At 42.6% G+C, this 24,096-nt stretch overlaps 1 protein-coding gene across 1 annotated transcript; it reads right to left on the minus strand.

Annotated features, from left to right (window-relative positions):
* Positions 1-1,525: 1,525 nt before the first annotated feature.
* LOC140119536 (interferon alpha/beta receptor 1-like) lies at positions 1,526-23,666 on the minus strand. The gene is made up of 11 exons (XM_072138681.1): positions 23,530-23,666; positions 15,223-15,334; positions 14,791-14,960; positions 13,704-13,834; positions 12,725-12,878; positions 11,694-11,799; positions 8,805-8,977; positions 7,446-7,606; positions 5,067-5,211; positions 4,581-4,723; positions 1,526-2,871 (listed from the first exon to the last, which is right to left on the minus strand). The coding sequence occupies exons 1-11, from the start codon at positions 23,606-23,608 to the stop codon at positions 2,680-2,682; spliced, it is 1,566 nt and encodes a 521-aa protein (XP_071994782.1). The 5' UTR covers positions 23,609-23,666; the 3' UTR covers positions 1,526-2,679.
* Positions 23,667-24,096: the final 430 nt, after the last annotated feature.

Below are 24,096 nucleotides of genomic sequence, written 5' to 3' on the forward strand. Positions count from 1 at the left end.
CGTAAAATGGATGGACTACTATAGGGGGCCTCATAAAATGGATGGACTAAAATAGGGGGCATCATATAATGGATGGACTGCAATAGAGGGCCTCATATAATGGATGGAATACAATACGGGGCCTCATATAATGGATGGACTACTATAGGGGGCCTCATAAAATGGATGGACTAAAATAGGGGGCATCATATAATGGATGGACTGCAATAGAGGGCCTCATATAATGGATGGAATACAATAGGGGGCCTCATATAATGGATGGAATACAATAGGGGGCATCATATAATGGATGGAATACAATAGAGGGCCTCATATAATGGATGGACTACTATAGGGGGCATCATATAATGGATGGAATACTGTAGGGGGCATCGTATAATGGATGGAATACTGTAGGGGGCATTATACAGGGAATAGGATATATTTTACAGTGGAGAGGCCACAGAAAGAAGGGCATACTGTATATAGAGTCAGATGAAATTTTGTAAGTGTGAAAGGTTGTGAAATCATAAATGAGGAACAGAAATAAATTGCATCAGACTTCAAAACATATAGAGAAGGAGGTTCCTTAGGGCTTGTACACCAGCCATGTGCAAAATAATTGCAATTTATGGAGCAACACTAGGAATTGCAATTATTTACTCTGTGAAGGCGGGCACTGTACGGCCAGCGCGCGGGGGCAGGGGATTGGAACCAGAACTCTGATATCCAGACAGAACAGCAATGGAATAATGTGAGTGTAGGGGTTATTAATGACTTGGAGTAGAGCTGCAGGAGACTGATGGGTGTAGTACTAAATCATTGAAGACTCACAATATCCAAGATTTCAACTCATCACATTAGAAGCCTTATAGCAGGGAAAGAAAGAAATTACAGAATACGTCACATTAGTCATTTTTATTGGGGGGAAAAAAAGAAAACAGAGGGTATAAAGACATTGGTACATTTCAGTACAAATACAAAACACTGGCTGCTGTATTTTGGAAAAAAATAACTTAAATTTAAAAACTATGCATAAAATAACCTGCCACAATGGTCACACCACCAAAGTAAGCAATGACAATCACAAAGATCTCGAAAATCTATTTAAAAGGAACCTTTCACCTACTTTTACCCCACTAAACTTTCACCTCTTCCTCAGGTCGGGCATGAAATGTCCTTTCTATAAATTCCCTCTTTTTGTGAAATCTCACCCTTTTACCTATAAAAAAAAATCTCTTCCAAGGTCACTTAAACGACATCTATCACCAGATCAAGGATTGTAAACCAAGCACACTGACATACTGGTGTGTGCCCCCTCTGGTAGGATCTGCTATTCTTTTAGCTTTTTATGCCCAGGTTTTTAAAAAAAAAAAAAAAGGCATAGAAGTTAATAGAGCCTGGAGCCCCTCAGGTTTATTTGCATAATGTTTAAATCCCTTTTTCTTAAAAACAAGGTCATAAAAAGCTAAAAGAGCAGATCCTGCCAGAGGGGACGCACACCCGTATGTCAGTGTGCTTGGCTTACAATCCTTGATCTGCTGATAGATGTCCTTTAAGTGACCTTGGAAGAGTTTGTTTTTATAGATGTCCTTTAAAAATTTTCAGAAAACTCTAATCCGGCTAAGTGGCTGTAGAGCCTATACCAGGGGCGTAACTATAGGGGTAGCAGCCATAGCAGCTGCTATGGGGCCCGCAGTGTCAAGGGGCCCAGCCATAAGAACTGCAACACTAAAGAATGGATGCACCATTATACACTGTGCTTATGGAACTGTGTATATTTTGTGTATATGCTGTATGTATGTTAATACTGTGTACATATGATTATATGGTGTATATACACTGTATGTGTAATAATATGATGTATTTTTACTATGTGTGTGTATTTGATGTCTATATACTGTATGTGTGCATGACATGTGTATGCACTGTATATATCAGTGTATAAATGTGTGTTTGATGGTATAAACCTATTAGAGAGTACAGATATGTATATTTTTTAAGGGGAAGGGGGCCCCCATTCAAAAGTCTGCTCTGGGGCCCAGCCTCTCTCAGTTACGGCCCAGGCCTATACATTGGGCTCAACAGCAGATAGAACCATGGTTCTGGTATTGTATTAAAGAAGAGAATTTCATCTTTCAAACCACATCATGTGAGCTACAGAACTACAGAGATATCGGCAGGGGAAGTCATGGTTGGGAATGCAAGCTGCAGATAAATATCCAATTCCATAATATGGGGGAGAATAATGGTGAGAATCTAATCTTTCAAATCACATCAGGCTTGTGGTTTTGCGAGCTATAGAATCGGACACACAGGGAATGATACAAAAATGTGGGAATCATATCTTCCCAACTCTGAATGTAACTGCCCAGTTCTCCAGTTCTGTAGATCATAAAACCATACGGCTCTAGCTTCTTTAGAACCCAATATATAGGCTTCTAAAATGACGCTCACCCTCCAGCCTCTGAGCCTGACTCATCTTTGGCCAAAGCTGACAGTGTTCTGCTCATTTTCACATGGAGCATAATGGGTGAGATTTTACATAAAAGATGGAATTCTAGAAAGGACATTCCGTTCCCTACCTAAGGGGGCTGGTAGTTTAAAAGGAATAATCTGATGACAGGTTCCCTTTAAGTTTAACAACAGTATGACATTACAATGGAACCCAGTTACAGCAGATTCCCTAATACATAAAGATCACTGTGTGCCGTGACCCTCATTTGAATAATTTCCAGAATCCTGACTGTTGCCCTGAGACTTATCGCTACCATTTATAGGCACCAAATCTTCTGTAGACGATCTCAGGTCAATGCAGCACCGATCTGTGGCCTCTTCTTTAGGCAATAAAAATTGTTCTTGGTTACAATTCAAAGATGTTTCCCCTAAACCCTGGAGAAAAAAAAATATCATCATTTGGATATTGCATTAAAAAAAAAAACTTTACAAAGTTAAAAAAAAAACTTTTATACTTTTTTTTAGAATATGTTATAATATATCATGGGTATAATATTATTATCATAAAAAAATCATTAACACATTAGGTATCCCTGGGTCCAAAAATTAAGATTTTATCCAAATATCAAAACAATGGGGGATATTTATGACTGCTTTCTGACTGACATGGATCACTCCCAAGTCCGCCAGTTTTTGAGCTTCTGCTACCTGCATGCCATTTTGGAAGTTTTGGGGTGGTAGTGGGTCAGGCGGAAGGCGGGCAGGGGCATGAAAACCTGACTCGTCAGATTTACAACAGTCAGAATTTTATTTCAGCTTCCCAATTCATTTTTATAAAACAATTGCCTAAAGTTTTTAAAGCATCACTAAACTTTCGGCAAAATGCTTATGAATGAGTAGTACATATAATGATTGTAAACTTTATAATACAATTTATTAAAGAAATCTGTTCCTGTGTCTTTCTTTTTCCCCTGCCTTTCTTCCTTTAATTAAGCAGTTTGTGTAAATCAGCTTTCTGTTCTGTATCCACTAATAGAGAAACCTAATGGGGCACATTTACTTACCCGGTCCGAGGAGTTCATGAAAGTGCATTGTCCGATGATCGTGCACTCTGCCGCGATTCAATAAGATCGTGCGCCCGATATCCTGCATGTGTCGCTTCCCGCTCAGGTCCGCCGGAATTCACCTTCTTCTTCCTTTTGCATATAAGTGCATTGTCTTGCGACACAATTTGAAACTTAAATCATGCGCTCAGTCCGAATCAGTTGGATTGTCCGACCGCCCGCCCCCGAATTTCTGTTGCATGACAGACAGCGCAGCCTCGCCACAATCCGATCACGTGCGACACAATCCCAGCGCAGACACTTGTTAAATACCTTTCAAAGCTGCGCAAATCACAAAAACCATGAACAGTCCGACAAAAGTGTGATCCAAAACCCTTAATAAATGTGCCCAAATGACTTTACAGGCAGACCTGGATTAATCTAATCTCCACAGAGAGATGAATTATCAAGGGTAATATTCTCTAGGTATGGAAAGAGTTAATTATTATCTGTCTTAGGAGGAAAGAGCTCTAAATGCTTTCAGATATATTGCTCAATACAGGAGAAATAGCAGAAAAAAAGCACAGAGAAGCTATATATTAGAGCTTATATACTATATTATATTATTATATTATATATATTAGTTGCTCAATTAATTTCTTTAAAAAAAAATTTATTGAAAAAAAAAACTTCAAAAGGTTTAGTTTAAAGAGGACCTTTCCCTACTCACACCTGTGGAGATGAACATACAATTCTATAGGTAATCCTCTCCACTGTCAGAGAGGAGGTGCTGGAGCACAGGAGGAGGCGTGTTTTATGATAATCTTCTCTGACACTGAGCTATTAGCTAAGATCAGATACTGGGACAAATATCTCAGCAAACGTGGGGGCTAGAAATATAATTCAAAGCGCCCCTGAATCTGTAAAGCAGCCCCTTTTCAGCACTACACGTATGAGGTGGTAAAAGTTCCGCTTTGAATTTCTGCCATAAAGTCTGCTTAAAGATTGAAAGTAATGTATAAGGAGACACATGCAACTTAGTCTGGCAGAGTTTGCTCTAGCGCCTCAGTGTTTCCTTCAATTGAGATTTCAATCGCTTACCTTATGAAAGGTTGGTGGAAGATTGCTGGATGGGAAGAAAATATGCTTTATGTAACGCTTTACGTTGCAGAAGCAAATGTAAAGAACAACCGAAATCACAACTATCGCCATAAAGATCCATGCAACCAAATATGATCTGGAACCTAAGAGAAAAGGGATCAAAACAGTTATTTCAGAAGGATAAGGACAATCACTTGGGTCTGTGTCTTTTCTACCGACCAAATCTTTTTGCGCAAATGGATGTTTTTTACTACCCTCCCAACTTTAAAAAAGAGGCGTGGCTAGGATGAGGAAAAAGGCGGAGTCAATTATCTCTGATTGAAGTATCATCTTTCACGCCAAATCACTGAGATCTAAGCCAGTTCACTGCTGGTGTAGATGGGAACAGGACCTGCCAAGGCCGTGCACATAATTTAGGAAAGGGCTTCACCCCCCTCCCCCCCAACAGGTTATTAGCATAAATAGACTTGATTTCATTGTACACACCTGATGTGATGCAGTGTTCCTCGCCGTACAGGCTGCTCCTGTTACTGTTGTTATTACACGTCATCTTTGCTTTTGCACAGTAAGTTGTTGAGGCCTCTATAGACTCAATACTAAAAAATGGTTTGTTACTTTCTTGAACCGTTACCTAAAAGACAAGGTAAACTATAAAACAATATAAATTCATAATTCAGCATAGTTTATAACCTGACAGCAAACAAGACTGAGATATGAGGACGGCCTTTACAGATGCAAATAACAGTCCTGTAAAATTAATATTGAAATTACAGGCGGTCCCCTACTTAAAGGAAACCTACCATTTGATTTGATGCAGTATGAAGCAAACATACCTTGTGAATGCTGTAGCTACACTGATGCAGGATCATATCTTGGTTAATCCCTGTGCTGAGCGGTTTGCTGATAAAACAGATATAACATTATGATAATGAAGCTCTGTCACTTCTATGGCTACTTCATCGCTTGCTTTCCCGCTTCTCATAGCAGGAGAGTTTCTCTCTGCAGGAGATGATGATGATGCAATCAGTTTTCTCCCTGCCAGACAGAGTAATCAATTGCTGCACCATCCCCCGGCTGCTGTGTATGAGTGATCCAGCTCAGGTTGATTAATGCTTGACTAGCCATGCTTTACTTAGCAGCCATTTGTAATTACAAGCTCCAGTGTGTAACGTATTTATGTCAGCCAGCCCGACCCAGCTGAATGTTATAATTGTTTTTTCAGCAAAACCACTCAGCTCAGGGATTAACCAAGATATGATCCTGCATCAGTGTAGCTACAGCAGTGTCAAGGTATGTTTGCTTCATAATGCATCAAATCAAAAGGTAGGTTTCCTTTAAGCACACCCGACGACCCCCTCTGCCTGCTGCGACCTCTGTGCTTCTGCTTAACACACTTTGTTAGGATAAAAATTGATCAGTTTTTCTGTAAATGAATTATGAGTAAGCATGCACGATGGGGATTATGTGTGATATATATCTCAGCAGCCTCATTTAAGTGAATTGAGCACTGGTTACACATGTATTGTATGAGTTGAGCTTCTTGCCTCAGGCAGCGCCACCTGCCTCAAGATGGGGGGCAGCATCCTGCTGCAAAGCAGGACAAGCCCCTTAAAAATAGTGTCTCTTCATACCTGATGTCAGCATAGATGTTAGACGCTGCACGGAGAACCCACTTACTAGAAAAATAACTTGATAAATTGCAATTGGATGGGGCGGAGGGGGCGCTGTTCTATAACTCACCTCAGGCAGCAGGGAGTTTAGGTTCACCCATGACCAGCCCTTTATGTCACGAGTGGTCAGACCCCAGGCAATCTTACACTTCACAAGTGCCTTTGGTAGAAGACCCCTTGAATGGCCCAAAATGTATAACTACAAATAATAGCAGGATGGACTCCGCCAAAATCTGACAGAGTCTCAGTAGGCTCCTTGGGTGACAGAGCCTCAGCAGGCCCCTGGGTGACAGAGCCTCAGTAGGCCCCTGGGTGACAGAGCCTCAGTAGGCCCCTGGGTGACAGAGCCTCAGTAGGCCCCTGGGTGACAGAGCCTCAGTAGGCCCCTGGGTGACAGAGCCTCAGTAGGCCCCTGGGTGACAGAGCCTCAGTAAGCCCCTGGGTGACAGAGCCTCAGTAGGCCCCTGGGTGACAGAGCCTCAGTAGGCCCCTGGGTGACAGAGCCTCAGTAGGCCCCTGGGTGACAGAGCCTCAGTAGGCCCCTGGGTGACAGAGCCTCAGTAGGCCCTTGGGTGACAGAACCTCAGTAGGTCCCTGGGTGACAGAGCCTCAGTAGGTCCCTGGGTGACAGATCCACAGTAGGCCCTTGGGTGACAGAACCTCAGTAGGTCCCTGGGTGACAGAGCCTCAGTAGGTCCCTGGGTGACAGAGCCTCAGTAGGCCCATGTGTAGGATCCTCTGCTTTCTAGAGTCTTACAAGTTTCTGTGACTGTTGTACTTGGACTCAACCACTTACAAAAGTATTAATACAAGAGCCCTAATAATTCGGAATCATTTCCATTGAACTCTCATGGCGGCATTAAAAATTCAGAAACTAAGACAGTCTCCTGTTCCCTAAAATATTCCCTAGTTTATTATCCCAAACAGTCTTCTCAGGGTTATTTTATATAAAGCTCCCCTCATCCCCATAGTTTCCTCATGTAAAGACTTATGTGGCCCCCCTGCAGCCATGTGCCCCGCCACCGTTTGTTCCATGAGCTCACTGAGGCCTGTGATAGGCTGTGCAGGGTGTAAACGGACTGGAAAAGCAAGGATTGGTTAGTACGCTTCTATTGTTTATGCTCGCTAGAAAAACTAGCCAGACCCCTTTAATGCAGATTTATATATATCACAGGACTTGATACAGTATTCTCACCTCTGAATTCTGTGTGGACTTGGTCCAATATTCCAGGTGGGTCAGCCAATCACAGAGATGATATATATTTGAATTGTTGAACCCTTCAGGTGCGCTCACATTAATGAACAATTTATTGCCTTTAATTCCCATCTTCAGATCTTTCGGAGGTGAAATCACAGCTGCCAAAAAAATGAGATATTAAAAACTTAACCCGGATTATTCACTTTAATTTTGAAAATGTCACCATTAAAATGTCACTATGAAAGGCTTTCACATCCTGCTAAAATTAGAGTGATTATTAAATGGATAAAGTCACAGCCACAGCTGTGGGGAAGCTTGACCCCTCCCCCTTGACTTTCACTATAAATGATAATAACCTAGTTTCTGTGTGGAAACTAGATGTCCAGTGTTAACAGCTCCTCATCCGAAGCTATTGGTATAGGTGACTGGATTCAAAAAAACTACAACTACATAAACTGAGGCAGCTAGGAAGAAAGGGATAAAGAAGAATACAAAGGACTGTGTAAGAAGTACAGGAACACAAACTCCTATTCGAGCCACTGCTGATGATAACACAGGCTCTTGTCACACACTTATAATGAAAAATACGACGGTACTGCTTCCCTGACTTTGTACTTATGGTCTTTTACATATTTTAGGAAAATAGAGTGAAAAGGTTAAAGGGCACCTACCACCTACCTATAAAGGTAGATGGGGTGGTAGGTGGATGAATGGGACGTGAGGATAGCCCTTTTTTGGGCTAATCCTCACGTCCCGGCTATCTTTAAGAAAACTTTAATGGGGGGATATGTAAATTTAATTTAAGTGGCTACTGGGGTGTGGAGTAGCCGGACATGAGGCTATGAGGACATGAGGCTACGCAGGCCTGCGGGTGCGCGGCCACAGCTCCGAGGCCGGAGCTACTGCGCATGCGCAGATGCCGGGTACTCAGCGAAGAGCTGCGCGCTGAAGATGCAATGTTAGGCGGAGAAAAGAGGCTACTGGGGCGTAGAGTAACCGCGACGTGTAGCCTCATGTCCGGCTACTCCACGCCCCCGTAGCCGCTTTAAAAAATTAACATATCCCCAATTTAAACTTTTCTTAAAGATAGTCGGGACGTGAGGATTAGCCCAAAAAAGGGCTATCCTCACGTCCCATTCATCCACCTACCACCCGTTCTACCTTTATAGGTAGAATCGTGGTGGTAGGTGCCTTTTCTTCACAGCAGGGAAAGATGGCGATGTCTGTAGTTTCCCATGTGATGCTGCGCTGAGGCATCAAGCAAAGAGGAAGTAAAGTCATTACAGGACGAGGATTGTTTTTATGGGCAATTCCCAATTTTTATATCAGTTTTGTTGTGTTTTTTTTTGTACTTACTATCTTGGGATGGATGAAACTGTATAACATTAGCACTTTTTTCTTGTCTATGGCTGTCATACACAGAGACCCGGAGGATGTGGTTTCCAATGAAAAGCAATTCTGAGCAGTCACACTGAGTGGTGGTTATGTTTTCACATCCCTTTATTTTAGCACAGCTGTCAAATGTATGGCTGAAAACAAAGAGGATCGTTGTTACTTGTTTGTCATCACTTCAACAATTAAGCAATATCTAAAGTTTAGGGATAGAAGGCCGAGTTCACACCATGCAGTAGCAGAATGTAAGTTATTTTATCTGATACTTATCAAAATATTACAATTCTGTACCAAGGATCTGCAACAAAAAACATTACATTGCATATGAAGGTGGTTGAGCTGCAATGCCAGACAAAGACTCGGGACAAGGGGGGTGCTCTTTCCTGGGGGGGGGGGGCGAATTGCTCTTTTCCTTATCCTAGAAAAGTTTTGAAGGTAGGGTAAGACTGAAATGAAAGATCTTGGGAGATTGCATAACCAGTAATTTCCGTACTTACACCACTCCATAGGGAAGTATTTTTCTTGGCCCCCGGCCCAAATTACTGGGACAAATTTGCAAAAGGGAACTTGGTGTCCTATTACTAACCACACCAGTTCCACTGGGCATCAGAGGTGTGCAGCATGATTGTGTGCAGGTTGGAGGTAATGAGCTTTTATCCAATATGTAAATTACTGTATATACTCGAGTATAAGCCGACCCAAGTATAAGCCGAGGCCCCCAAGTTTACCACAAAAACCTGGTAAAACCTATATTTTTTTTTACTCAAGTATAAGCCGAGTTTGGGTTTTCAGCACATTTTTTATGCTGAAAAACTAGGCTTATACTCGAGTATATATGGTAATTGTTTAAAAGGAGGGGGGGTTGTTGTGGTTAAAACGGGTGGGGGGATTTACTAAGGCTTCTCCACCAGAAAACTGGTGTAGAAGTCCTGAAATAAAAGCAATTACTAAAGTTTCTCCAAGTGGAGGTGGAGGAGGCATGAAGGAGGCTCGGCCTGCACACTACCTAGACGATGCAAATCTTCATCTTCAACGTTTACATGGTCTTTAGGCACAACTCTGTGCGATGCCGCCTGCCTGATACATCAGGAGGCCTAAGCTTCTTGAGGTATCCAGAAACGCTGGAGTGGTGGGGCTTCGATCATATGCCAGCATAGGAGAAGCCTCCACCAAGGCCCCAGCACACACATCTCACCGTCTTGGACTGCCCCTTTGCTGGTCAGGACGGTCCACTGGTTCCTCTAGTGTCACCACAACTGATTTATTGAAACTTTTGTGCTGTGCACCACATGCCATGAAAATATCATAGATATTTTCTATAGATAGGGTAGGTCCTACCCCTGGAACCCGCACATGCCCCAGGAATGGAAGCTGTTGGCCGAGCTCAATGGAGAGTGTGCTGTAGCTGCGCATGTACCTCCACTCTCCATACAACTCTATGGGAGTCACAAAAACATGGCAGTGGGGCCTAAGATTCCTTCCTATGGGTCGAATCACCTTTAAAAACCTAGGAAGGGTCAGAACTAAACTGAAGATCGGATCTGGTGCCATCGGATCTCTAGCCACCAATTTTGCTTCCATTAGGAATACTGCTTTTCCAACATCACAGAGTTCTAGGACAGACTGACAACCAGGTAGGTGCTCGACCCAGGTCCCATAAATGCAGTAGATAACTGGCTAGGACACTCTATAACTTTATAACTACCTTATAAAGTTACGGTCCAGCTGGTGTAATAAAACAGCTTTGACATTTGGCTGTGTGTCACTTCCAGCTATTCTATCCGAGGTGTGAAAGCCTTTGAGGCTGGACTCCCTGCTTAGACCAGATGTCCTGATCTTCAATAAGAATGTAAACAAGGCCATATTTCCTGACCTGCCCTATAATTGCAGCCTAATATCTCTCACCAGCACATTATAAAATCTCCCTGCGTATAGTCTATGCATTCAAGAAGCCAAGTGTACATGTGGAAGAAAATGGGTGCCGACGCTCGTGGATGGACTGCTCTGGATATGGTTCCTGACCACACGTTTCAGTGTTGCCTTCTTCTGGGGATGGTTTTAGTCTATGTGAGACCCCCAGCAGCTACGTCAGGAATCAGCACCCTGCGATGGCAGTGCACAGGCGCGGATGGTAAAGGATACGGCTTTCTCTTGAGACTATTTCCCATCTATCTAACATGTAGTGTATCAATTGCCAAATTTTAGTCTTCTCTTCCCTTTGGCCCTGTACTCTTCTCTCTCTACATCGACAGATAGGTTTTTTCTTTCAGTACCATCTCCAATAGAGAATGATAATATCGGTGGTTTGGGCAGCAGCCTGGGGCCCAAGCCTTCTAGGTGGACTATGGCCACCCAAACCACCCACCAAATTTTATACTGAGAAGGACCTTCACCCATTAAATCCTCATACATCTGTACCTGCTCTCATTACACATGTACACAAGAGCCATGTCAGGACCTTTGAAGGTCCTCCAAACGTCCTTAAACGGAAGATTGAAAGCGGGAGAAGAAACACATCCTCCATTCCCCAAAAAGCAGAATCTAGTCCCAGATGTAGGAAGTGATCCCAGACTTGTAGGGGCTATAATATTCATACAGCCCAGGGCACATGGTAATATCCGACGATTTTTGTTGCACGCGATTGGATTTTGTCGCATCGGCCCCGGACGATCCGAGCGCCAGCGTATGATAAATATGCCCCAATATTTCCATCTCATTGTGTGGTACTACTCCTGTGCTGCACACCCACTGCCTTCGGATTGCGATTTTTGCTCCACTCATTGCATTCAATCACATGTACGTTTATGACCTGCAGCTTGGAGCGATTGCAGTTTGTGTTCCTTGTGCACTCACCACTTTTCCACTGTAAAGGTTGGATTTGGAGACCGGTCAAAGTCCCAGTCCCAATTCAGCAGGTATGTTGAGTCTAGAGCCTCCATCCTCAGATTATCCGGTGGTCCTGTTAGATAAGAGCAAGCGTCAGTTCACATGGAGGTATGTGATACAGATTTTCCATCAGAAAATCAAATACTGAGTCAAAATTCATTGTTGGGTTTTCTCAAATGGATTTTTTTTTACCAGCGTGTCCGGTAGTCCTACCGGCAATCACCCAGATACTATGCACAATTAGGTCACGCCGCTTCTTTTTTCTATCGATTTGAAATGGAGAGTGAATCTGTGAACTGACCCAAAGACAAAAAAAAATCCCTTGAAGCTACATGCACACGACCATCATTGTGGCCTTTATGTGGTCGCACCAGATGCCGGCCACAATTGAGGTTTATGGTACCCAGGGCCAGGGCTTGACATACTTAGGCAAGTTCCGGGGCCAAGAGCTGCTGAGGGGCCCCACATAAGGTATTGATGGGGTGAGGGGGGCTGTATCTAATGAATCCATAGGGGATGAGGGGGCTTTATATAAAATAACCCTGATGTTTCGGATGATAAATTAGGAAATATTTTAGGGAACAGGGGACTAGTTTTAGTTTCTGAATTTTTAATGCTTTCACGTGAGTTCACTGCAAAGGGGCCTACTGAGGCTCCGTTACCCAGGGGCCTACTGAGGCTCCGTCACCCAGGGGCCTACTGAGGCTCCGTCACCCAGGGGCCTACTGAGACCTGGAGCCGACCGTGATGGTATTGGGTCACTGTTCAGGGAGCAAACGTAACCTCACCCCACCATTACCTGGCAGGGTGGCCGCGCTAGATAGGACTGCCATTTCAACAAACTTTTCCAATATCGGTAGTCTTGTAAAGTAACAATACTGTTTCTGGTGAATACATGAATGTCAATCAAAGCTTGGTGGATAATTTTCATATTTAAAGAATTAATTGTGCAGGGGATCTGGAGTTGGTATATAACACATGCATTACCAGTATCTTACCTCTAGCAGGCGCCATGAAACATTCTTCTGGGCTGAATACACTCAACTCCATAGTCTGCTTGTTGTATACATTAACCTTCAGGCAGTATGTGTGCTCAGGGAGCAGCTCATTGGGTGGAATAATATAGATACCACTTTGGGCAAGTGCAGATTTCTAAATTAAAAAAAGAAATATTTATCAAAAGCATTAAAATTGTCTTTTTGCCCAATCACAGTTCAGCTCTAAATTTTTAAAAGCTCAGTTTAAAGGATTTAAAGGGGTTGGCCACTTTTCAATAAATCCCTTCCATTAAATAGGTCTCTGCTGGTATATGTACTCGTGTCTTTGCCTCCTTTGAGAGCTTCAGCCTTTACCCTGCTCTAACCGTGCTGCCCTCTAAGTATACACAGCTTTCTCTCTCTCACCGCTCCATGTCCTCTCCTCATGGCATCACCCATTGTGTCTCTTCTCACTGAGAGAAAGGGGAGGGGCGAGGGAGCAGGATGTGTCATAACTCTGCCTCTGCAGCTCCACCTATCCAGCAGATCTCAGATATGTAAACAAAGAATCACAAAGATTCTGCACACAGTACAAAAGTAAATATCAGGAATTATTATTAAGGCAGTAAAGGCACAAGGGAAACTTATATAAAAGTGTGGGCAACCCCTTTAAGTTAAGCTATGATTGGTTACTATGAGATCACAGAAAGTCAATAGCTGGAACTGCTGTAATAACTAGTATAGGGGACCCCAATCCTCCCCATCGACACGTGTTTGCTCAACTGCTGCGCTATACAAATTGCTTGTAGCCATAGGCATTTGGCTAAAGGCGAGGAGGTGGTCACTTCCAATCAGTCCTGTCTGCATTGCATAACACGAATGGCTGATATAATACAGGCAGAGCTGTGGGGTTTAATAGCCGATCAATGGGGAGGGGGTTATGCTAAGGATAGGTCATTATTAGTATAGGGGCATAGAAAACCCATTTAAAGCCACCTACCTCATTTTTGGAATCATTTCTTCTGAAAGTTATGTTATATTCTTCAATGTATGATAGTTTTGAGGTCGTAAATGTAACTATAACCAAAGCATCGCTGGTATTGACATGGACATCAGTGGGAGGTTTAATCTCTGGTGAAATGAGCAGGATAAAAATTATGTGATTTTAACATGAATTTTTGTAATGGAGATTGATTTAAATGATTTGCCTTGGATTAAACTTATTGACTAAGCTGTAAAACCAGGCAAAGCCAAAAAATGGATGGCCCTTTTCATCAGCTGACGGCATTGTCAGACTGTCCCACCAGAGCATCAGAGGATCCTCCGGTGGGCCCAGGATCTAACCAAATAACCAGACGTATCATTTCTTAATTCTTTTGGCCCTGGTTTCTATAGGGTTTTCTAATTCTACTGAAAACCCCCTTTAATCTCCTCTCCTGTTGATAGGGAATCAGATGTAATTACTAAAAAAAACATTTAATGGAAACTCTAAAGGGGCACATTTACTTACCCGGCCGCTGGAGTTGACCTGGTGTCTCTTCTCCGCTCAGGTCCACCGGAGTTCACCTTCTTATTCCTGGTGCTTGTAAGTGCATTGTATTGCGGCACAATTTGAAAGTTAAATCCCGCGCTCAGTCCAAATCAGTCGGATCATCCGACAGCCCGCCCCCCAATTTGTGTCGCATGAAAGCCAGCGCAGCTTTGCCAAAAAAGGATCGCGTGTGCAAAAAATCTCAGCGCAGACACCTGTTAAATACCTGCCGTAGCCGTGCAATCCCCAAAAAAGGCGAACAGACAACAAAAGTGAGCAACGCAACCCTTAGTAAATGAGCCCCTAAGTGTCTGATCACTGATAGACCACCTAGGGACCTTGAAAGCTAAGTTCGCCAGGTGAACATGTATAGAAGCTCAATGACTATGTGACAAAAGACGGCCATTTTGAAATCAGAGAAGACGTTTCATCATAGTTCTTATAGAAGGTGCCACTCCAGACTCCAAGCTTCTGCTTTATCACTTAAGTACAGTATAAATCACATCATTCATTATGTTAAAGACAGAGAAGTAGTTGTGGAATATAATCTACTCACTGCAGTTCGGGTCAAAGTCTTTCGAGTATAATAGGATTTTTCCGCCAGGAGTGGTAGCATTGATCAGTAGGGTGTAGTTATGACTGTGATCGAGTAATCCATAGGGGATCTCACAGGAGCATTGTTCTGTAGTAACACACTCCTGTGATTCATTGTCTGGGGCTCCTAACCTAAAGAATAATGTAAAAAGTCATGAAGTGAAGCATATAGAATCTCCTCTTACGTGTCTTACCATATCACTGCATTACATAAGGCTTTCTCAAATTTGCCGGTTCCGCTAGCGGAGCACTCTACAACGCTTACCGAAAGTGCATTGAGAAAAATATTCTTCAAGCCAATGCATTGTTCATAAAGCCCCACCCACAATGCACCATGATTAGACTAGGCTAATGGATCCTTACACAACAGATATCATAAAGCAGAAGAACTTACTTCTTATACGTAGCTGTATAGGTGACCTCATCCGGACACTCGTAATTCCAGTCCCAGAATGCTGAAACGCTATTCGGAGATTTTTCAATTAAAATTTCAATTGTTTCCAGATCTGAAAAAAAATTAAGTTCTACAGACTCAAATGTTACTCGTAAATTATTAAGACACAATTTATTTTAGTGGCTTTTTTTTCTAACCCTTCCTTGGGCTGGTATGGCCTGGAGAGCCCTGTCAGTATCCAGCTGGCTGGCTTTGGCCTTGAACTTAGACCCTCTAAAGACAATGCCACAGCCAAAGATATCCCACCAGATGATCATTGTTACGGTATTTATTGCACCAGTCACAGCTCATGGTGACTTTTTAATAAACAGGAACATATGACAGTAAATTATTGTACAAGGCACCATACGGGATCATCTAATTATGTATAGTCCAGCATAGCGAACTTCAACAACCAGGATTTAACACCACCATCCCAGACCAAACACAAACACACAGTCACTCTTAGAGGTTTTCGGCTACCACCTCGACCAACTCTTCTTAAACTTGTGCGGACAGCTCCAACTGGCATTCAGAATCGGGAAATGGGGATGTAACTTAACTCGGTGTAACCACTTCTGCAACAAGATCGTGGAGGACCACACATTGGGGCACATTTACTTACCCGTCCCGTCGCGATCCCTGAGGTGCGTTGTCCGACGAGGATTCGGAGCTGCCGCGATTCACTAAGATCATGCAGGTCCAATTTCCTGCAGGTGACGCTTCCCCGCTCAGGTCCGCCGGAGTTCACCATCTTCTTCCAGGTGCATGTAAGTGCATGGCTTGCGACACAATTTTGAATGTTAAATCCTGCGCTTAGTCCAAATGAGTCGGGTTGTGCGCCAAAATCCGATCGCGGGCGCCGAAAACCCCAGTTAAATGCAACGCAAAACTGAAAAAGTTGGGAAACCCGTCGAAAATGCGGTCCACGGACCCTTAGTAAATGTGCCCCATTTTGTTGTAGTGGCTCTAAATCGCAATGATGACCCCTAGCAAATATACCAGGAATTTAGGGAAAACCAATGTGTGGATTTAGAAATGCATGGAGATCTCACACACAATGAAGAAATACGCCCCCACCAGGATTATATCAGGAAATTATACCCTGGCAACTACTACCGTATCAAAAAAAGGAGAGCTCCATCTACCACTAATCGTTGTCAGGACGGAGGAATCTTTGCACCACCCCATATGCACTTTATTGAAACTGGAGAAGAGCGTAAGCCTGTGTGAGCAGCTGGGGGATGACCAAGGCCCCAAGGAGGTCCTCCAAGTTGGAGACCTCCAGTGGGGAAGGCAGGGAGAGGTCTAACTGAAAATAGGAGAGCAGTCCAGGAACCAGAACAGGTCACCAAGCTCAGATGGCACTCCGGGTGTGCCGCACAAAGCTATCCCAAAAACCATGAGAGAGGGAAGTGGGGATGAGCCCACAGAGAGGACTTTGGGGAAAAATTAGAGAATCTGCCCAGTTCAAATGTGAAATCCTCCGGACGTGAGCAACAGCACAAAAAGCAATAGGCTCAGTGCTCGGGGAGTTATATCTCTACAGAATATCAGCAAGACTCTCATAGGATCCCAAAATGGCTCGCACCAGAGCAGGTTATGGCTGACGTGTGTGTAAACAAAAAGGAATAAAAAAAATTATAAAATCAAGTTTTTGGTTGTTATATGTTTCCTCTACAAAATGGTCACATTGAAATGAAAGAAAAACCACAGGAAAAAAGTGATGTACTCGCTTGAGAAGAGGAAGGCGAGCGTGGTCACTGTGGTCCCCACACCTCAGCACCGGTACAGGGGAAAAAGCAGCGAGAAGCAGTAAAATACATCTGTGACGTCGCTCTCATTCCCTTTGTTTTATCTATTAACGGAAGATAAAAATCCCCTCCTTCCTTTACACAGATTTTTTTTTTCCCCCCAACAATCACAACAAACAAAAGTTTTGTATTTGATGGAGCAATTTTAACCCCTTAAGGACGCAGCCATTTTGTAGCTTAAGGCTCAGCCAGATGTTTTGGATTCTGACTTGCGCCTCTTTATACGGCTATAACTATTGAACACTGTTACTTATCTAAACGATTCTGAGACTGTTTTTTCCCCACATGTTGTACTTCATTTTAGTGGTAAATTTTGGCTGATAAGTTTTGCGTTTATTTACAAAAAAGAAAAAATGATGAATTTTTTGAAAAACTTGCCATTGTCGAAATTCGAAATCATTGCGTTTTCAGGCAGATCGATTTACCACCTAAATAAGTTGCTGAATAACATTTCCCATTTGTCTACTTTCATCATTTTCGAAATGTCTGGATAATTTATTTTGATGTTCGGCAGCCTACAAATCGAATAGCGATTTTCCGTATTTTCAGAATTTACTATTTTGGGGATAAATCCCGTTTTGAGTGAAATTTTACATATTTAGCATCAAAAACTCCCTATGTATCAGCTCATTTTAAAATCTGCCCCCCTCAAACTATCAGAAACAACCTTTAGGAAGATTGTTAACCCCTTGAGATCTTGAGTAATTGAATCAAAATGGAGGTGAAATTTAGAATGGTCAAATTGTGTCGGTTATACGTTCATTTAGTCCTAAAATTTACACATTTCCAAAAGATAAAAAGATAAAACCCACCATACAATTTGTTCTGCAATTTCTCCCGAGTGCAGAGACCCCCCACATGTGGCCGTTACTTCTCCCAAGTACAGAGACCCCCCACATGTGGCCGTTACTTCTCCCAAGTACAGAGACCCCCCACATGTGGCAGTGAATTGTTTTATGGGTGCACAGCGAGGCGCAGAAGGGAAGGAGCACCCTGCAGCTGCCAGGATTTTAGTTTCCTCATTGGCCCCTTTTGTGGGCTATAAAATTTTCGCTTCTCCGTTATTTGGGTCATGTGACGGCATTTTATTTGCCGGATGAGATGCTTTTTCCAGTGTTACCATTTTGGGGTTGGTATCTCCTATTGTTGAAAATTTAGAACTTTTTTTTGAGGTCATGAGTAGAAAAGCATCAATTCTGTACTGGATTTTTTACTTTTTTTTTTTTCGTGTTCACCGTTTAGCCTAATAATCCTGTTATCTTTATTCTATGGGTCAGTACGATTACAGGGATACCAGACATGAATATTTTTTTCTTACGTTTTACTAAATTTGCCAAATAAAACCCTAACGTGTGAAAAATCTATCATTTTTGCATTGCCGTCTTCCAGGTGGCATAACATTTTTACGTTTTGGCTACAGAGCTGGTTGATAGCTTGTTTTTTGTGGGATATGTTGTACTTTGCACCAGTATCCTTCTGGAGTACATATGTTTTTTTGAACACTTTTTATTGCATTTTTGGTGAGATTCAATAGGTAAGAATTATAATTTTTGGCAGGTTTTTAACAGTTTTTTTTTAACGGCGCTCATCATGCGGGTTCAATATTTAATTTTATTCTACGGGTTGTTACGGACATGGTGATACTATATATGTGGGGTTTGTGTTATGATTTAGACTTTTTTTAGCGTTATATGTCTCTTTATATGTTATGGGGCTTATGGGCATTTTTAGTGATTTATTACTTTATTTTTTATTGAAAAACATTTTTTTTTTTACTACTTCCACCATGGGACATGAACAAGCAATCATCTGATTGCTTGTTCATGATAATACTCTGCAATACTGAATTTTATTTGGTATTTGCTAATTATTTCTCCTTTTCATCCTGGAGAGAAATCTACCCTTCAATAATAGACTTGTGCATCCCATTACCTCTACACACATTGACATTATGTTTGTCTCACCCGAGATACAAATGTCAACCAGTGTCTCAATGAGTCACTTCTCTCACACCCTGACACATACCATTGTCACAGGCGAGTTTTGAAAAATATATTTTTCATACAATTTGACACATCAGTGCAAAGCCTGAGGGACATAGATCTCTCTTCTTTGAAGTGTTGGAGAGGTGTTGGTGTGTTGTAGACAGACTTTTCCTCCCACCACTTTCCTATTCGGAGAGGAGCTGGACAGGAATAACACCCTCTGCCCCTCCCCCTTTTTTTGTGTCCTGGAAACTTTTTTCTATACTAACCTTTTAAATTCTCCTTTTAAGTATTTAGTCCTAATAGTAAAAAAAAATGTAATATACTTTATTACTTTATTTTGTAGTATTTCTGCTGTATGTATAATGAAAGTTGACTTACTTGACTGGTTCGACTACTTAGTCACAGAGTAGGGGTTCTGCTAAGGACCAGGCCTGCTCTGACATCAAGCAGGACATTCTCTCCCCTGCCGAGGATGGACCCCATAGTAGCTGTATGCAGGGTTATCCTCTCTGAGGAGACGTCAGGCAGAGGAGAGGGAGGGAATCCTTTTATTAGATTTGTTGAGCTGTCTACAAAGCAGGAACCACGTGATGGGGAAAGACCACCATCTGTCCATATATGGTGTTTCTACATCTCTGAGGGCTTCCTCTAACACAACTCATGTTATTACTCGTGTGCTGGCGTATGATAGCCCTACACCCCTTCGGCACAGCCGGATACATCAAGAGGCTTATACTTTTATCCAAATAATACATTTGAGGTCAGATGGGACTTAAATTCACAATCTCCTCTCACTACCATGCCATAGAGATAAAGTCCAGGTCACTTATCCACCAGACTATTGACTAACTGACCTTCCATACAGTTACTCTGTTCCACACGATCAATGCACCGATATATAGAGATGTATCTTCTCACAGATTTCTCTCTATAGAACTACATTAGCTTTTTTTAATTGAAAAAAATGAATTATCTTTAAATAAATAAATATCTTTAATTAATTAAAAAAGATAATGAAGTGTTATATATATATATATATATATATATATATATATATATAGATCTCTGAGAAGATACCTCCCTATAATACCAGTACATTGAGCTTGTGGAACCGTGTAACTCTATGGAAGATCTTGGAAAATTCTTAGATAAAATCCTCTCTTTGACAGCCATTACAGGGGTTTTCCCACCAAACACGCTCGGCGATCTCCGTCAGCTCCATAGTGATGAATGCAGAAGAACGGTCATGCGTGGACATCTGCTCCATTAATCTCAGGGAGTAACGAGGGGTCTGATGGAGGCACCTCGGACCCCTCGTTCTTGTGACCTCTAGTCATCACTGTCATATCCTGTGGATAGGGCCCAACTTGTTTGGTGGGAAAACCCCCTTTAAGTCCACAGTCTAGCGGGTAAGAGCACTGTACTGTAGCTCTATGGTATGGTAGAGAGTGGAGATTGTGAATTCAAGCCCCGTCTAACCCTAAATCTATTATTTGGATAACATTATATAATTTAGAGATCTTGGGTCAGGGGGAAGCCCTCAGAGGTGTAGAAACACCATATATGGACAGATAAAAGGTATTTCCCCATGACGTGGTTCCTGCAGACAGACAGCCCTACACATTTACTAAAAGGGTTCCCTCCCGCTCCTCTGCCTGACGTCTCCTCAGAGATGATTTCCCTGGGCAAAGCTACTATGGGATCTCCCCTGATATCAGAGCACGGCTCCTACTTTAAAAAAATAAAAATTTGTTCCAAAGTTTAGTTACTATTTAAGCACCAGAGACCCAACATAAAGGGAATAGAGATCAATGTGAGCGGGGGGGGGGGGGGGGGGGCACACTATGAGCGGGAGGGGTGGGTACACATAGGTTCAGTGCCTACAAGTAGTATGCAACCCCCTGCAGATTTAGCAGGTTTGATAAGAAGCAAAAAAGTTAGAGCCTTCAAACTTCAAACAAGAGCAGGATTTATTAACAGATGCATAAATCTTACAACCAAAAAGTTGTGTTGCTCAGTTAAATTTTAATAAATTTTAAACATAAAAGTGTGGGTCACTTATTATTCAACCCCTCAAACCACCAGAATTCTGTTTGGTTCCCCTCAAGTATTAAGAAGTAGTTCAGGCACAAAGAACAATGAGCTTCACATGTTTGGATTAATTATCTGTTTTTCCAGCCTTTTCTGACTATTTAAGACCCTCTCCAAACTTGTGAACAGCACTCATACATGGTCAACATGGGAAAGACAAAGGAGCATTCCAAGGCCATTAGAGACAAGATCGAGGAGGGTCAGAAGGCTGGCAAGGGGTACAAAACCCTTTCCAAGGAGTTGGGCCTACCTGTCTCCACTGTTGGGAGCATCACCTGGAAGTGGAAGGCTTATGGAACTACTGTTAGCCTTCCACGGCCTGGACAGCCTTTGAAAGTTTCCTCTCGTGCCGAGGCCAGGCTTGTCCGAAGAGTCAAGGCTAACCCAAGGACAACAAGGAAGGAGCTCCGGGAAGATCTCATGGCAGTGGGGACATTGGTTTCAGTCAATACCATAAGTAACGTACTCCACCGCAATGGTCTCCGTTCCAGACGAGCATATAAGGTACCTTTACTTTCAATGCATCATGTCAAGGCTCGTTTACAGTTTGCTCATGATCACTTGGAGGACTCTGAAACAGACTGGTTCAAGGTTCTCTGGTCTGATGAGACCAAGATCGAGATCTTTGGTGCCAACCAATATAAGACCCCAAGAATACCATCCCTACAGTCAAGCATGGTGGTGACAGCATCATGCTGTGGGGCTGCTTCTCAGCCAAGGGGCCTGGCCATCTGGTACGCATCCATGGAAAATGGATAACACGGCCTACTTGGAGATTTTGGCCAAGAACCTCCGCTCCTCCATCAAGGATCTTAAGATGTGTCGTCATTTCATCTGGCAACAAGACAACGACCCAAAGCACACAGCCAAGAAAACCAAGGCCTGGTTCAAGAGGGAAAAAATCAAGGTGTTGCAGTGGCCTAGTCAGTCTCCTGACCTTAACCCAATTGAAAACTTGTGGAAGGAGCTCAAGATTAAAGTCCACATGAGACTTGGAGAAGATCTGCATAGAGGAGTGGGCCAAGATAACTCCAGAGACCTGTGCCGGCCTGATCAGGTCTTATAAAAGACGATTATTAGCTGTAATTGCAAAAAAAGGGTTATTCCACAAAATATTAAACCTAGGGGTTGAATAATAATTGACCCACACTTTTATGTTTAAAATTTATTAAAATATAACTAAGCAACATAACTTTTTGGTTTGTAAGATTTATGCATCTGTTAATAAATCCTGCTCTTGTTTGAAGTTTGAAGGCTCTAACTTATTTGCTTCTAATCAAACCTGCTAAATCTGCAGGGGGTTGAATACTACTTGTAGGCACTGTAGCATAATAAAAGGGGAGCATAATTGGGGAGCAGGAATAAATAAAAGGGGTCTGTTTATGTCTAGCTCTTACTCATAGTCCATTGGGGACAAGGACTGATTTGGAAAGTTCTGTGCAGCGCTGCGGAATCTGTGTGCGCTATATAAATAAAGGAATTATTATTATAGTCCGAATAAAATAAAATGCTTAAAACCAATAAATATTACATAAAACCAAAGTGCGGAAATACCATCACAATGCAAATAAGCAAAGGAGATTAAAACCCAAAACCAGAAACGCAATTGTATGAAGTCTAAATACAGACACTACATGGTAGGAATATTGCTCATCAACAATACAATTTGCAGATACAATGTAAATCTTATACAAAATCTCAACATTACTGTAACAATAATATTATTACCAAGAATAACCAATTACATATTTCAATACAATAATGATAAATAAAATTATGGCGTAGATTCGGACCCAATGGTTGTCTACTATTAAGAGAGAAGGTCCAATAAGTCTCTCGACTGAGGAGCTTATGGTCTCCACCTCTAACAGGGTGGTGGCACACGTGGCGTTTTGAACCCGTTTTTAGGCCGTTTTTAAGCAGTCAGTTAAAAAACGCATGCCGGACTACCCTAAAAAACAGATTAAAAAAGGCACGTGTCCCACCACCCTAAATCTAAAAAAACGACTTGTCGCCATGATGTACAAAAGCAGATTGTTTGGGGACAGCGGGCGGATTGCCAGGGGTGGGACTTGGTGAGTCAAAAACTCTATTTGGTTTTGGAGCTGTAGCCGGATTTGTGGAAGGGAGTATTATATGATGGTGGGTCACATTAGTGGGTATTTTATAGGAGGTCCATGGTCGCGATGGGGACTTTATACCGCGTGGATGCCACTAAGTACGGAAAAAAATATCATTATCCCTCTTTCTCCATCAGAAAAGTTGGGAGATATGTGCTAAAGGGGATGCTAAATATGACACAGGGGGCGCTAAAGAGACTGTCAGTAGTATATAGAGGGCACAGGGCAGAAGACTCTTCCCATTCGTTCACTGACCGTTTGTCTCGGTTGCCACAATGAGCATCACAGGCAGCAGAAGCCGAGCAACCAGCCGCCCCGCCATGTCCTCCCTCATCCTCCAGGTAGTGGCGGGTATTTCACCATCACTTCATTCATAGCGAAAGTTAGATTGTCAGGAACGTAATGTAACCGGTGGGAGGAGATACAGCACCGCAGCTCTGGCACGCTCACTCACACTCACTGTGGCTTTCCAGCACCTCCTGCTGTAAAAGAAAAGGATAAAACACAATAGAGACCAGCAAATATATATCTAATAAATAATAATGAGATACAACCAGGTGTAGGCACAAGACTAGATACAACCAGGTGCAGGCACAAGACTAGATACAACCAGGTGTAAGCACAAGACTAGATACAACCAGGTGTAGGCACAAGACTAGATACAGCCAGGTGTAGGCACAAGACTAGATACAGCCAGGTGTAGGCACAAGACTAGATACAGCCAGGTGTAGGCACAAGACTAGATACAGCCAGGTGTAGGCACAAGACTAGATACAGCCAGGTGTAAGCACAAGACTAGATACAAACAGGTGCAGGCACAAG

This window comes from Engystomops pustulosus, chromosome 2 (assembly GCF_040894005.1).
Source record: "Engystomops pustulosus chromosome 2, aEngPut4.maternal, whole genome shotgun sequence".
Taxonomy (NCBI): domain Eukaryota; kingdom Metazoa; phylum Chordata; class Amphibia; order Anura; family Leptodactylidae; genus Engystomops; species Engystomops pustulosus.

Excerpts from the sequence above, each read along its gene's own strand:
- LOC140119536 (XM_072138681.1), bottom strand. The coding sequence starts at position 23,608 with ATGAGGGAGGACATGGCGGGGCGGCTGGTTGCTCGGCTTCTGCTGCCT. Across the intron at positions 8,978-11,693 it reads ACCTTTACAGTGGAAAAGTG|CCATACATTTGACAGCTGTG; the intron begins GTGAGTGCACAA and ends CTTTGTTTTCAG. Across the intron at positions 5,212-7,445 it reads AGTCCACACAGAATTCAGAG|GTAACGGTTCAAGAAAGTAA; the intron begins GTGAGAATACTG and ends CTTGTCTTTTAG.